The 15,768-nt window shown below is 39.5% G+C and overlaps 1 protein-coding gene across 1 annotated transcript in view; it reads left to right on the plus strand.

Moving 5' to 3' along the window:
- The window catches only part of LOC113531931 (connector enhancer of kinase suppressor of ras 3), a 51,990-nt gene that overhangs the window by 18,701 nt on the left and 17,521 nt on the right, over positions 1-15,768 (plus strand). Inside the window, exons 3-10 of the mRNA XM_053242036.1 lie at positions 6,952-7,154; positions 7,795-7,882; positions 9,069-9,110; positions 11,650-11,769; positions 11,882-11,941; positions 12,077-12,145; positions 12,909-13,055; positions 15,561-15,679. Of these exons, the coding sequence (XP_053098011.1) occupies positions 6,952-7,154; positions 7,795-7,882; positions 9,069-9,110; positions 11,650-11,769; positions 11,882-11,941; positions 12,077-12,145; positions 12,909-13,055; positions 15,561-15,679 (848 nt within the window). The remainder of the gene's footprint in view (positions 1-6,951; positions 7,155-7,794; positions 7,883-9,068; positions 9,111-11,649; positions 11,770-11,881; positions 11,942-12,076; positions 12,146-12,908; positions 13,056-15,560; positions 15,680-15,768) is intronic.

Here is a 15,768-nt window from a genome sequence, read left to right on the forward strand (position 1 = left end):
TCAGATTTCAGTAACATGAGGAAACTGCAGTTCAGAATTAATCTTTAAAACTTTTGAACATGGAGAAGGAGTAATGTGTGTAGCCTAGGGTGGCCAGTAACCATTAAAGCAGTAGTTCTTGTTTCATGTGAGAGCATTTTAGATTGACAACAAGAAGTATCTGTGTACCAGTGGGCCTTCTGAAATCAACATCATTGTACCAAATGATGTGAAGTCATTGCCTTGACAAAAGTGCCTCTCACATGAACAACCATTTCCCGTAGGTCTGTAAGTGTCTGTACTGTCCATGAGACTGAAGGAAACGAGCCGATAGCAGTACATATGGAGCTGAAACAGACATTACACACTCCGGATGGAACAGTGACGGGAACGAGGTGGAGGAACGTTCTGGAAGATAACTGTTGGAGAGCAGGAAACAGATGTGACCCACCCACCTGTCAGGCACCCCTCCACCCTGCTCTCACACAAACGCATATATACAGGCACAAACACACAGTGTGCAAAGTCAGGAAAGTGTGTCATACCATTGTTTCGGCAGTTTCCGTCTGCTGGCGTCAGATGACTTTTTCTCCTTGTTGCTCATGTGAGAGTGGGAAAAGTGCACAGTTGTGCTACAGCTGCTGGCTAAATATAGCTGCACTTGCACTTCAGAAACATTAGGACCTATACCTCTTTGCCTTTTCATTTTTATTGAACAGAATGTAGCTCTTTATTTAGGCAGTTTACATATCTTGAGGTAGGAAGCTGAGAAACAAAGCAACTAATTCCTGTACGCAGAGTTGGCATCTTAAGTTCAAAAGATATTTGAGGCAAAATTATGCATTATGCTTTGTGCTAGTTATCACAGTTAATTAAGTCATTCATTCGTTCATACATACATTCATTCATCTTCAGTAACCACTTTATCATGGGCGCCAGGAAGGAATACACCCAAGATGGGACGCCACTCTATTGCAGGACACCATGCTCATACTCGTTCACACTGAGGGGCATTTTCATGTAGCCAATCCACCTACCAGCATGTTTGTGGGAGAACCCAGAGGAAACCTGACATAGGGAAAACATGAAACTCCACACAGTCAGTAGTAGCCAGTAGCCAGAGTAAGAAAAACAGGAAGTAAACAAGAAGAAAAAAAAATGTTATTCTATAATTACTATACTTAAATGCTAAATAGCCAGCCACTTCCTTTCTGTTCTCACTTAGAACATCACTTTGGTTTGCAGTGTGTGTGTGTGTGTGTGGGTGGGTGGTTGTGCGTGTTATTCCCATCCCAAAGAAATCCACACTGGATCCTTCAGACACCAGCAACAACTGACCAGTATTACTTCTCTCTTTTCTTTCTAATATCCTCAAACGCACCATCTACAATCAGCTGCCTCTCTATCTCACCAAGATCCTAACCTGTCTGGCTTCAAAGTGGCACATTCCGTAGAAATTGCGCTTGTGGCCATCACTGAGAAACTCCATGCCACTTAATCAGCCAAACTCTCATCAGTCTTCAACCGCAAGACTCTCTTGTCCATCCTCATGAGTCTTGGAATGCGTGGCACAGCATGGCAGTGGTTTGCTCGACTGATGTCCCACAAGGCACCCTCTATATCCGACCTCTTGGTGAGGTCATATCCTCACATGGGTTTTCATACCACTGCTATGAGAATGGCACTCAACTTATCCTCCCTTTTCCTCCCTCAGACACTCATGTTTCGGCTCGAATCTCAGCATGTCTGGCAGCTCATCAGCTGAAATTTAATCCCAGCAAAACTAAGCTGCTGTTCATCGCTGGAGATGCATCCTCATGTCAGGGTCTTGTGATCTCCCTTGACAACTCAGATCTCACCACCTATCACTGCACGCAACCTTGGGCTAATCATAGAAAATCAACTGTCCTTCTCCTCTCGCATTGCTAAACTAACACGCTCATGCCTGTTTCTTCTTTACAACATCAGAAGGATTTGTCCACTGAGGCCACTGGGGTGCTTGTTCAGTCCCTGCACTACTAGAACTCACTCCTGGCAGGTCTGCCTCTGCATGCCATTCGACCTCTGCAACTGATCCAGAATGCAGTCGCATGACTTGTTTTCAACTTTCCCAAGTTCTCCTACACCACCCCATCGCTATGCTCTCTCCGCTGGCTTCCTGTAGCTGCCCGCATCAGATTTACCACATTGTTGCTTACTAACAAAGCCAAAAATGGACCAGAACCCACCTACCTTAAGTCGTTTATCACACCCTGCTCTGCACCACGGTCCCTTTGATCCTGTAGAACTGCTCAACTGGATCCACCATCTCTCAGGGTACAAGGAGGGCATGCATCAAGACTCTTGTCTTATCTGGGACCTAGGTGGTGGTGGAATGAACTTCACTTAGATGTCGAACAACTGAGTTGCTGGCTAATTTAAATGACGACTAAAGACCTACCTCATGAAGTACTTAAATTAGCACTTCGTTTATATATATATATATATATATATATATATATATATATATATATATATATATATATGTAACCTTGTGTTGTATTGTGTGTTTTTCATACTACAATACCTCCCCAACAGAGTTTTTTAGACTGATAGTACTATTAGTCCCTGACCTAGTGAACCACTATGAGGTTGTATTTATTGATAGAGACTTCAAAGCACTTCTGTAAGTCGCTCTGGGTAAGGGCATCTGCCAAATGCCATAAATGTAAGTGTGTGTGTGTGTGTATGAGAGAGAGACACTCCAAACAGTGATTACAGCCAGACAGTGCAGAATGTTTGATCTCTTTTCTGTCTTTTGACAGTGTGTTGAGAGACACATTCTCAGATCTACACTTCTGTCATTTCATTCACTCAGACACTGATAAACCTTTGTCAGGGCTGTGTCTTATGAAAATTAAATATTATTCTTTTGTTCTGTTTTAAATTTTTACTAAAGCTGAAGTGATCAGAAATTTAAACATATAAACAGTAGTGATAATAAAATCTTATTACTATAAACTCATGTTTGTGCAACTAGGAATTGGATTTCCATTTTGTAATTTGAACTGATTTTTATTTTTTTTCCCAACTTATGATCAGCTAAATTACAGCAATTTAATCTGCGCATGTTTGTGTTTCCTATGTGTTAGGTTGCAGCATTGTATAAATGTAAAACTCAAATGATTAAATATTCAATTTCAAATTGAATCCAGCTTTAAAGCATCACATACAAATTAAAATTACGGTATACAAATCTAATCTGATTTATGCAACTTTAACACTTTATATATGATTTTAAAAAAATAAAGAGAGAAATTTATTTAAAGAAAAATGAAAATAATAGCAGCACAGATACCATTTCAAGAGTAGCTTGATGAAATAAAAGTGTGAAAAAAGGACTGCCTGTAAACCTGGAACAAAAAAATGACCATCTCATTCCCTCCATGATTTACATACACTTTTATCACCCAAATGAAGTGACATTAAGTGAATTTTATTATATTGTTTGGAACAGATTTTGTTCTAGGAGGACCATGGTGCAACACACAATACACAGTAGATAGGATTACATAAAGCTGAGATGGTTTACAATACAGTACATAGTAAATGCATGGGACAACAAGAGCGTCATTGGAATGAACTGGGTGCCATAACGTGCAAAAGTTCAGCAGAACTGTGCAGTGCTTCTTCAAATAAGTGTCCTTGATGGAGGGAAGAGTGAACCGAATTATGTTCTACGCTGTAGGGTCTTGCATTCCCAAGAGGTTTCCCTACCATTACATTCTCTGTAAAATGTAGTGTTATGTATAGAGGAGACATTTGATCTCCTGAGTCTCTGCAGGAAATGATACTGCTGGTATTTTTTGGAAAGGCAAATGGTCTTGAAGGTCCAGGTGACATCCTGTGCATTGTGTACACCAAGAAACAAGGCCCTCCTGAAGTCACCAATCATCTTTATTTTTGTAATAGTCTAAAGCAGGGGTCAGAGTAAAATGTGACTGGTGAAAAAAAGCTGATTCACATTAAGAGATGTGAATGCAAAAGAAAAAATGATTTGCTTCCATCCAACCTTGTTCCATACTCCTTATCCTACACAGGGTCATGGGGGAGCCTGGAACCTATCCCAGGGAACTTTGGGCACAAGGTGGGGGACACCCTGGATGGGGTGCCAACTCATTCCAGGGCACAATCCCATTCACACACTAGTGACAATTTGGAAATGCCAATCAGCCTACAATACACATCTTTGGACTGTGAGAGTAAACCGGAGTACCTGGAGGAAACCCAGAAGCAGGGGAGAACATGCAAACTCCTCGCACACAGGGTGGAGGCGGGAATCGAACCCCCAACCCCAGAGGCGTGCGGCAAACATGCTAACCACTAAAAAAGAAAGACTGACCTGATAGATTGTCAAAGAAAATCAAATGTAATAATTTATTGTATGTGCCTAGAAACTAATATACAGTTTCAACTGAAGACAAGTAGTGCAAATAGTCCACTGGTGAAGAGAGCAGGTTTATTATACACTTTGCTCTGCTCGATAATTACACACTTGAATATTTACAGTAATAACATGCTTCGTGGTGGAACAGTTAAAATAGGTTAAAGTCATGTATCTCAGTTATACACAGTCTGCTCAAGTACAATTATTAGATGCATTTTCTCAGTCCTGTGGTGAGAAGGGTCTGTCTGCAGTTTGTCTGCACTAAGTGAGGTTTTGTCTGATACCCTGGCAAGTTATTTTAGCCACTTGACTAGCCTTATTAGTGAAGATAATGAACATTTATTGAAAAAGACCCACAAAACCCTCTCAAAAATCCTGTCAGGTTAGCTTACTTTAACTAGCTAGCAAGTGGTAGCAGTGAATATTATTAACATCTGTCTATTTGACTTCTCATGGAAATCCTGTCAGCTAGGTTAGCATACATGAACTATCTAATGGTAGCGGTGAATGTTATTCCTATCTGTGGATATGATTTCCCATGCAAATCCTGTCAGGTTGGCATACATTAACTAGCTAGTTAGTGGTAGCAGTGAATATTATTACCATATGTGGATATGATTTCCCATGGAAATCCTGTCAGGTTAGCATACTTTAACTAGCTAATTAATGGTAGTGGCGAATGTTATTAACATCTGTGGATTTTTCTTCTCATAAAAATCCTGTCAAGTTAGCATATTCTAACTAGCTAGCTAGTAGTAGCAATGAATATTATTAACATCTGTGGATATGATTTCCCATGGAAATCCTGTCAGGTTAACTTACTTTACCTTGCTAGTTAGTGGTTCTGGTGAAAGCTGTTAACATATGTGGGTGTGACTTCTCATGGAAATCCTTTTTAGGTTAATTAAATGGCTAGCATTAGGAGTGAAAATTGTGAAGATGACAGGATAACCTATCTGGCTGACAAAATCTGCGGAAATTCCTGTACATATCTGAATGTCAACGGCTCTCTTCCTACTTAAAGTCTTTCATATATGGACTTAATGCTGTCATTTCATCACATGAATTCAGTGATATTTCCATGCAAAGACTTGCCTTCTGTGCTGCTACAGACAGACCTTATTCCCTATGTTTGCTTTACTCTGGAATCCTCCAGAATAATAGCCAAAGTTGTGTTTTTTTCTGTTTTCTGCCAGGTGCTGATTTCTTTCTTGCTGTCTATCAACACTGAAATTCCTCAGATACTGAGGATACGATGATATTTAAAATGGTCCTTTATTTATTTTTGTTTGCTGTACATTCATTAGCGTGATTCCTGAATCAGTCAACATGAATTATTCTGAATACAACCATGTTTGTTGCCTGTTCTTGACTGAATACAGCAGATTTCAGTTGAAATTGCTTATCATGAGAATGCTGATTAGAAATTCACACGCAAGAGCCCAGGCTCAGATTGTATCAGTGGTATTATACTGAACAGCTGTTCCATGTTTTCACTTCTGTTTCCGAGTATGATTTGGACCAACATATTGTACAGCTTTTTCTAAGATTCCTAAACCCTCGAAAGCAAATGGCCGAGTTCCACTGACCACCATAGTCAGGAAATGTAGTAAAATGTTGGTCATTGATTAAATAAAGAAATAAAATAGAGTGGAACCAATAATAATAATAGACATACTATTATTGGTTCCACAGCAAAAGCTTTACCTTATTAAATAGCTTATGTGTATGATGTTATACAGTGTTTTAGTGATTGTATCTTAACAATCTTTATACTCCATCACAGCTGAATTTTTGAATCTGATTGGTCAGAAGGTGTTGATTAATTTTTTATAACAGCACCTATAGTAATAGTTCCAGCTGGATCAAATCACAGGTTTGCATTAACTTTACAACACTCATTCTAATATGTTATCATTTCTATAGTAACACACAAGAACTTTTATGACAGACGTGACACATTCCACAACATTACATGTAGCTATAAACAGATTTTAAAAAAAAGTATGTGTGACATGTTTTAATAAATGAAACATTTAACTGTGTAAGAGGAATAAAACACTTCAGGACCTGCTGTTATAACATAAAAATCAAATTCATTTTTCCACCCTTTCATTAATTATTTTCCTATAACAGCATGGCATTGTGGTTTATTTCTTACATATTGCTTTTTGATATGGTAATACAACAAACTGAGTAAACACATTGCATTTTTGCTACATTTAGCAACATCCTTTTAACTTGATGCAAAGTCCATCACTGAAGGAGAGGAATATTTTTAAAAGTCATGTGATTTCAGCTGGTTGAGTTTTTTTAGGTTGAAGGTCATGTGAATGACCTGCTGCTGACTCTGCTGTCTTACCGCATTATTAACCAGCCACTATGTTTGCTTTATTCTGCTAATGTGCACTTGAGTGCTCAAAGGAATTTCATGAAAGAAAGGATTCAGACACTGATAAGTCTGGTATGCGATAGTGAGAAGATTATGCAACTATTAGTCATAATATTTTTTTATCTTATTGTAATAATGGATACACTTTTTACAGAACTATGGCATTGAGACTGAAAATCTGAAGACTCTGGTTGGCCGGATGAGAGCAGCTTCTAACAACCTGCACAACTGTGCTTCAGAGAGGAGAAGAAGCCCGTCGCATGACAGCAGCGCTTCAAACAAACCACCCAATGAGTTCCTGACGGCAGTGGTGGAGCTTATAGGAGCAGCCAAGGGCATGCTGGCCTGGCTGGACAGGTACATGAGAAATACCTGCTGATATTCAAACACATACTGTCTGGTGTGTACATGCACAAGATTCATCTGTAGTTCTAAAGATGCAGATAACTAGATCTTTTATCACTAGAAATAAAATGTTGAAAAGGTAACAAGGATGAATGAATAGCATTGAACTGAATTCTCCTTTATTGGTGCTGACAGATGCAAAGGCCACACCTACTTAACTGTAAATGACACAACTGATAGACGTAGAGGCCACATTTCCTTTACTAAGACTAACAAGCACAGATGCCATGCCTCCTTTACTAAGACTGACAGAAACAGAGGCCATGCCACCTTCACTGAGACTGACAGGGACAGAGGCCACACCTCCTTTACAGTGACACTGGACAAGCCTCCCTAATTAGACTGATAGGCACAGAGGCCATGCCTACGAGTGCAGAGGTCACAGTTTTTTCACTGTGATTGACATGTACAGAGGTGAAGTCTCCTTCACTGTGCTTAACATAATCCAGATGTTCTGTTATGAAGATTATTCCATCACAGACACTAACGCTGCTTGCTCAGACTTGAGAAGACGCATTCCATAAGCCAAAGCTAAAGTAGGAATGCTCCTTTTTGGTACTGATTAAACCTTGTCTGTTCTCTCCTCTGTCAGGACACCTCTGACAGGCATCAGTGACTTCACCACTATCAAGAACAGGATCATCCAGCTGTGTTTGGAGCTCACCACCACTGTACAGAAGGTCTGCAGCCTGCACTCCCTCTATACACACTGTATACTTGAGGACATCTCAAATAGTCTTTAACATAACAACCTCACAACATAAAATACATTAAATGCATCATAGGGCTAAAAGTCTGTGGACACCTGACCATCAGAACCGTATGTGGTCCTTCCCCAAACCTTGCCACAAAGTTGACAATTGTATAGGATGTCTTTTTATGCTGTAAGCATTACAGTTTCCCCTCACTGGAACTAAGAGGCCCAAACCTGTTCCAGCATGACAATGCCCCTGTGCACAAAGCGAGATACATGAAGACATGGTTAAAGAAGAACTTGAGTGTCCTGCACAGAGCGCACTGAACTCCTTGGGGATGAACTGGAGCGTGAACTGCACCTCAGGCCTCCTTGCCCAACATCAGTGCCTGACCTCACTAATGCTGGGGCAGATCTCCATAGCCATGCTACAAAATCTAGTGGAAAGGCTTTCCAGAAGAGTGGAGGTTAATATAACAGCAGGGGGATTATATCTGAAATGGGATATTTAGAAAACACATATGGGTGTGATGGTCAGGTGTCCACAAACTTTTGGTCATATAGTGTATATGCAACAAGATTTTTAACCCAGGTTTGTGTACTTTTTAGAGCACAAACACACAATGTGGAAAGAAGGTTAAGAACAATACTTTGAACAAGTCAGTTTTATAAAATATCTTAGTAGTTTCCCTAAACATTGCTGCGTTGGTATATGCCACACGGCAATCCCGGGGAATACAGTGTAATCCGGTTTGAAAGTAGGAAGTTATATGCAAAACAACATGATGTACCGAGCATTGTGATATTGCATTGAACCATACTATATATCCTACTGAATCTTCATATCATTTCACCGCTCTAAACTCTCTAAACACGGCAGCTAACCTGGACTGCTCTTTTCCAAACAGTGCAAGCTGACATCTCATAAACTTTTGCTAAAGCCATGGCTTAATCCATTGTTTTTATCACATTCTACATACCATGCAGGTTATTTGTACAAGTAAAGAATAAAAAAATATTTACTTTTGTAAATTTAAACGCACATGAGAGATGCTGGTGTCCATTTGTTTGCTTTTGATAATTTGTTTATGTGTTTATCATTCCTCATTTCCCTCCTGTGGGAACTATGTAGTGACGTGGAGGCTCATTACAGATTCTGTCTTTAATTCCAGGACTGTGCTGTGTATGAAATGGAGGAGAAGATACTGGAAGTGGTGAGTGGAACATCTCTTCCTTTTTAAAGGGGTACTCTAGTTAGGGCTTTGCCATATCATATCGTCCATGATATACTGGTACAATTCCTCCCCATGATAAGAATTTGTAATCCTGTGATATTGACGATATAGTTGATGATGTGTTTACACACTGAAACGTGGGCATCTCACATGTAGAACGAGAACAATTATGGCGGAAGGCAGAGTTCCAACCCTAGACAAGGAAGAAGAATTAATCCCCAAAAAAGGTGTTTATATCCGTAATGTGGAAGTGGCTCAGATACAGAAGATCAGATGTGAATCAGACGGCTCTCATGACTGTATGCTGATGTCACTTGTGGCCAAAAAGATAGTGTTGAATATCACTATTTTCATATCGTCATTTATATCGTTACCGCAAAACATACCATGAAATATCATGATACAGTTTAAAGTCTATATCACCCATCCCTAAATCTAGTATTTTTCAGTCTAATCTCTATCCATTATGTCTGTAGTCTATACTGTATAATCATTGCTGATCCATATTAAAAGAATCATCCTCTGTTCTTGAAAAGGTGAAGCCGTACACGAAGGTGTGTCGGGCTCTATTGTTTAATCAGCAGAGAAGTAGGATGTTTTCTTCAGGCTTGTGCCTGAGAATCCTGTGTTACATAACTTAGCCTCTGAAGTCCCTCACGTCCTCGATGGACACAGCTTTTGATTCAGATTTAATTTGGTTTTCCCACCATAGATAACCTTTGATCACCACCCGACATTCCCGGGATTCCAGGTCCACGTTATTTTTACACGTCTGACTGATTGTGCATGTTTAAACAGATCCAGAAAGGCAGCAAATTGCAGACTATTGTTCGGACAAACCCTATCTGCAGTGTCCCATGGAGCCAAACAAAGCAGTGTCAGCTTCCTGTAACAATGTGTCTCAGCAGTGGCTCGTGACCATAGATTTTGGTGGGGCAGGAGAACATTACTAATAGCCTCAAACAAAATTAGGTTGCACACTTGGCTTATGCTAAAGGCTTCTATCTCGTGAATTTTTAGAGTAACCCCGTAACAGACAAACTGGACAAGTCGTTCATCATACAGTCTAGCAACTTGTTTTGAGTGGTTTTAGATGTGGTGTTCAATAGAGCAGGTATTTTTTTCTGTTGCCAACAAGACTCACACAGAAGAGCTAATATCATTAACCAGAGTTGCCAGGTCAGCCCAACTACATCTCAAAATCCACACAAAAAGCCTGAATGTAGACTAAAAAAAATTCAAGCATTGGAAAAGAGAGACATATTCTGACAAACTGTATACACTTATAGTTTATTTGCAGAACTTTTTTAGATTTAATTCTGATTATTTGCTATAAAACATGATCTTGGTGGCTGCTGAATATTTTTAAACTACCCCAATCTAGCAACCCTTAACTGTCCTGTCACTCCTCCTCCCTTAAGCATGGGCGGTGCGATTCCTGCCCCAGTGGGCCTCTGTTAGCGCTGCTTGCGCTTCCCTGCCTTTATAGCCAAGCCGCCACTGGTCTGTGCCTGTAGAAGTTTTAGAACAGAAAAACATACTCATGTACTATTTAGATGATTTTTGATTGTCTCATACCAAGAAATACGAACAAATATAAATAGTAAAATGGACAAAAAAATGGACTGTGTTTTCTGGACAAATGAAGTGTGGTAATAGGGACACTTTATGCACATCAAGCTGGACTGCAGTGACAAGAGTTCAAACTGTCAGAAGCCTTAAATTAAATAATGAATGCAAGTTAGCACATGTCCATATTATAATGTAAATCATAACAGGAGCTAACTTGTCTCATGGATGTCCCACAACATTACTATATCATCTATATCATCTATATTACTATATTATATTACTATAGCCTCACTATAAACAAATAAAAAATATGTCATTCTTTAATAAATAAAAATTTTTTTTGGCAAATTGCTGTGGTATAACACTCTTTGGGACATGCTGTTATAGGAAAATAATAAACTTCAGGGTAGTAAAAGTAAATCCACTTCATGTTAGGCCACATCACACCACACTGTCATTCGCTACTTTCACTACTTTCCTAACTCTTTACCATTAACATAAGCTAGCTAATGACTGAGGCCAACTAATTAGATAACTAGCACATAGCGGATAAGTCTTTATAGTGTTTAAGATGTTGAAAACAAAGCAAAACTCCCAGGAATATCAATAATTTTTTCAGATGTGTTGGAAAATAACTAAGCAAGACTCCTTACTACTACATTTACACTGTAGTAACACTTAGCATAAACCGTAAAACCAACTTAAACTTTTTTGCTTTCTGCCAGTTTGAGAAACATCACCATTGTGTCACGAATCAAGATCTCTGAACTAACAGAAAATTTCAACTTCTAACCCGGTGAAGAAGAATCTTCTTGTATCTGGAGATAGCACATGTTTAAGGAATGCAAAAATCACACAGAGTTGTAACCCCTGTAATCTGAGTTGAGGTGCAGGCCTATATTTCTCCATTTTCCTGGTTTATAATAAAGATGATTGTTCCTCACAGGCTCGAGTTTTAACTGGTGTCTGTGAGGCGACCAGGAGGACGACCTTTGACCCCTTGAAGAGCCGCACCACCTGTCTGGAGGAGGTCCACATCACTGATGTCAAACCAGAAGAGGGGCTAGTAAGTGGCTCCTGACACAGCACACACACATTTAATGCATTACGGATATTACAGACAGCATTGTTCTTACTGCACCAGCAGTTTAATTGATTTATTGTGTATGTCTTCATAGGGGATGTACATCAAGTCCACATACGATGGGCTGCATGTGATCACTGGAACCACAGAAAATGTGAGTGAAACTGTTCCATCTCAAAACAGCTGTTTCCTCCCAGCAGTGACATGTTCTTCCTTCAACACTTTAGTCTTTTTTATTGTCATCCAGCTGCATGTGAATCTTATCCCAAGCCTCGTTCTCTCTGTGCAGTCTCCAGCAGACAGAACTCAACGCATCCACGCCGGCGACGAGGTGGTGCAGGTCAACCAGCAGACAGTGGTCAGTCACTCAAAAGTTCTCATACTGATAAACAAAATAATCTAAACTGATAAGATAATTCTGTGACATTTCTGTTTTATCACTATTATATTATCACAGTGCAGTTGAAGGAACAGTTTGGTTAAAAATAACGCATACTGTTTTCCTTGTTACCCCAAATTAAATTTTTGGTATCCAAAGCTTCCTTTTTTAGTTTTTTTTCAGTGGAGTTACAAGGTTAACGTAGCTAACAAATAATGGAATCTTATAGCTATTAATTTTAGCATCTTTGCAAACTTTATATCTAAATCATCGCATATATGCCTCAAAAGAGTTTGGAATATAGTGACAGCTGGTCATGATTTTAGATAGGATAGCTCAGCAATAAAACTATTAGTGTTGAGCAGTGCATGATATCACAATGTCTCATCGATGGCAATAAGAATATCTGTTTGAGACATTGAACACCTTCCTTTATTGGTTAGCCACATTAGCCTTGTACCTCCTAAACCTAAAGAAGCAAATCTTTCAGAAACCAATTACATTGCCATCTATTTGCACTTCCTTTACTCTACTCTGCATAGACTTAGTATTTTGTCACACTGTATATGGATGAGATGAAATTAAAAAACCTGTTTGATTTGTGCCTTATGTTGATCACTCAGATTGTGTCATTGTTGATGGTCGGCACAATTCCAGATTCTTAGATAAAAAGTTGATGAATAGCTTCTCTTAAATTTGATTGTTCTGTGAGACTCAGAGCAGATGTTGTGGTGTATCTCAGGTGGGCTGGCATCTGAAGAACCTCGTGTCCAAAATGAAGGAGAATCCACACAGTGTGGTGCTCACGCTGAAGAAGAGGCCTTCAGGAACAGGCAATTTCACTCCTGCTCCACTGAAGAACCTGCGCTGGAGGCCTCCGGCTGTGCAGGTCAGTATTAATAATAATAGTTGTGGATCAGTTATAGATTGGGTTTTTATATTTCCAAGTACAATCCACTGATGTGTTATATGTCAAAGAGTGGATGTGATGTTGACAGACTTTGCGCCTGAAATGTAAGATTGCATAATTTACTAACACTCAGCATGATTTCTTCTTCTTTTTTTTTTTTTTTCAAATGAGTGGCAAGGTGACACGGTGGGTAACGTTGTCAGCTCCAGGATCGCTGGTTCAATCCTGAGCTCAGATTACAGTCTGGGTGGAGTTTCTGTGTTTGTTCTCCTCGTATCCACATGGGATTCCTCCGGGTTCTCCGGTTTCCTCACACTTGCCAAAAACAAGCCAGAATAAAAAAAATTCAAATGATGAAAAACAGTATTATACGGAGTGCTGAGTATTCCTCTCCAATACACAGCATGTTTACAGCGCGTCTGCTGGTTTATCCTTGTAAGCTACTCTAGGTTTGTCTGTTCTGAGCATGTTGTGAAGGTTATTGTTGTCTCTTGTGAGTGTGGTATGCCAAGCTGTTCCAAGTTTCGATAACTGACAGCAGGCAAAGTTTTTCATCTGTTTTTAAAAACCAAACCCTGATGAATGGGAACTAAATGCAAGTAGGAAGTTGTGAGAGTGGAGAATACAGGGAACGTCAGGCTACCATTACTGTTGGATTTGTCTGGGAAATTTACTGGAGCATATAGTGTTGCATTGCAGCATCCTAACTGATTTTCATGAAATAAAAAATAAGTAGTTATGAAATGAACATAGGAAATGAAGGGTCACTTGTCGCATTGCTGCTTGCTAGTGCATACAGAGGTTAAAGAGTCAGACTGATGGTCACATTATACTTCAGTTAAAAAGTGTAACTGGGAAATTGTGTATGTAAATGCTCTGAATAGTTCCCTTTTCCTAACAGTTGGTCTCAAATCTAGTTTTGTGCACTATATTCTTAAACCACACACCCATGTACCTTGTAAAAGGAACCTAAAAGGCCAGGTCATTGTGTGGTACCTCACGTCATTGACGTGCACCAGAAATGTCTCCACAGGAACAAATGCTAATTTTAAAACCCCAAATTTCCAGTTAAATACCTTTTAATTGTTTATAGTTATCATCTGTGGTGTGATGACATTTTCACACAGTGCATTGGCTATAAACCACAGCAGCCACTGATGGCTCTGACCCTTACACTGCATAAAGTCATTCAAGTACATAATTGAAGTATCGATAAGAAATGCTTTCAAATATTTCAGTGTGTGATTTGATACAAACATCTTGTTTTAGGGAATTAGTGTGTACTATAATTGACAGTCTGTCATCCTAATATATTGATCTATACATTTTGTGGCTGCCATTTCATTGTTTTGGTTTGGCACAAGAATAGAAATCCCCTTACCACCCAGGATGGATGCTAATGAGGGGCTTTCATAGCACGCTGCACAAAAGACAGTGAGACTCTTAACACCGTGGACTCATACACAGACTCACACTCATGCAGTCTCTGTGTCTCACACACACATATGAATGCACTTTCAGTAGAAAACTGACTTTATGCATGACTCATAATGTGGGTACACAATGGGAGTGTGTGTTGGCGTGATGGCAGGTTCCTACACTTCAGGATGTGTGTTTAACCCTGATTAAGTTTCGGCTATAAATGTCTATTGATTTTGTTAAGCTCGGTTTAGTGCTCTCTATACGCACACGCCTTTTTTAAAAGGTCAAACTTTGCATCGCAACCCATTTTAGCGCACATGAGTTGTTGATGTATTTATTAATCACAGATGGTGGGAGAACAAATCTAATGAGGGAATAAAACTGTACTGAGAAACAAGCTTCTCATAATCTCTAAACACACACACACACACACACTTTCTGTATGCTGACACTGCACAGTGACACAAACACACATGGACGGGTCTCCACCACTATTGCCATCTCCCAGTAAACCAATAAAACAGGGCAGGGTGTGGTGTTATAGCAAAATAATCAAACAACAAGGTGGTGTGATATGGCCTGATGTGAAGCAGAATTACTGGTGCCATCCCAGAATTAATTATTTTCCTATAACAGCAAGTTCCACTGGGTTATAAGAGTGTTTTATTCCTCTTATACCACAGTCATTTCCTAACAATGACATTTTTTAAATTAAAGAACAACACACTGTGCTCTTTATCCAATTATAGTTATAGTATTTTTATATGAAAATTTTCTATTCTACTGTTGATGTAGAAATGGTGTTACAGCCAAAACAAATGAGTGTGTGATGGTGTATGCATGCAGTTTACACAATGATGCAATTATATGAAGCCTTGCAGCTATAAGCTTTTCGTAGAAACAGGAAACAGGACAGCAAACATGTCCTGACTGATCAACTATATTTAGGATAAGAAGAACACTGTGGATTTTATTCCTTTATGGCTGAAAGAGTGCAGGACGCTGAACGAATCTTTGTCTGTGCCAAATTGTAGTCTTATGCATGTTTTGTGTTAATTGTAGAGCGCTCCTCCTGGCCATGCTGCTCACTCATCCAGTGTAGAAAGTGCTGCTAAGAAAGAGAAGCCAGCCATTTTGGACCTGTACTTACCCCCACCTCCAGCTGTGCCCTACACGCCACGGTGAGTGTCTGCTTGATGACTTGGTTATAGGAAAATAATCAGTGACAGGTTGGTGTGATGCAGCCTGACATGAAGCAGATTTATTGTAA

The sequence above is a fragment of the Pangasianodon hypophthalmus genome, chromosome 19 (assembly GCF_027358585.1).
Source record: "Pangasianodon hypophthalmus isolate fPanHyp1 chromosome 19, fPanHyp1.pri, whole genome shotgun sequence".
Lineage (NCBI taxonomy): Eukaryota > Metazoa > Chordata > Actinopteri > Siluriformes > Pangasiidae > Pangasianodon > Pangasianodon hypophthalmus.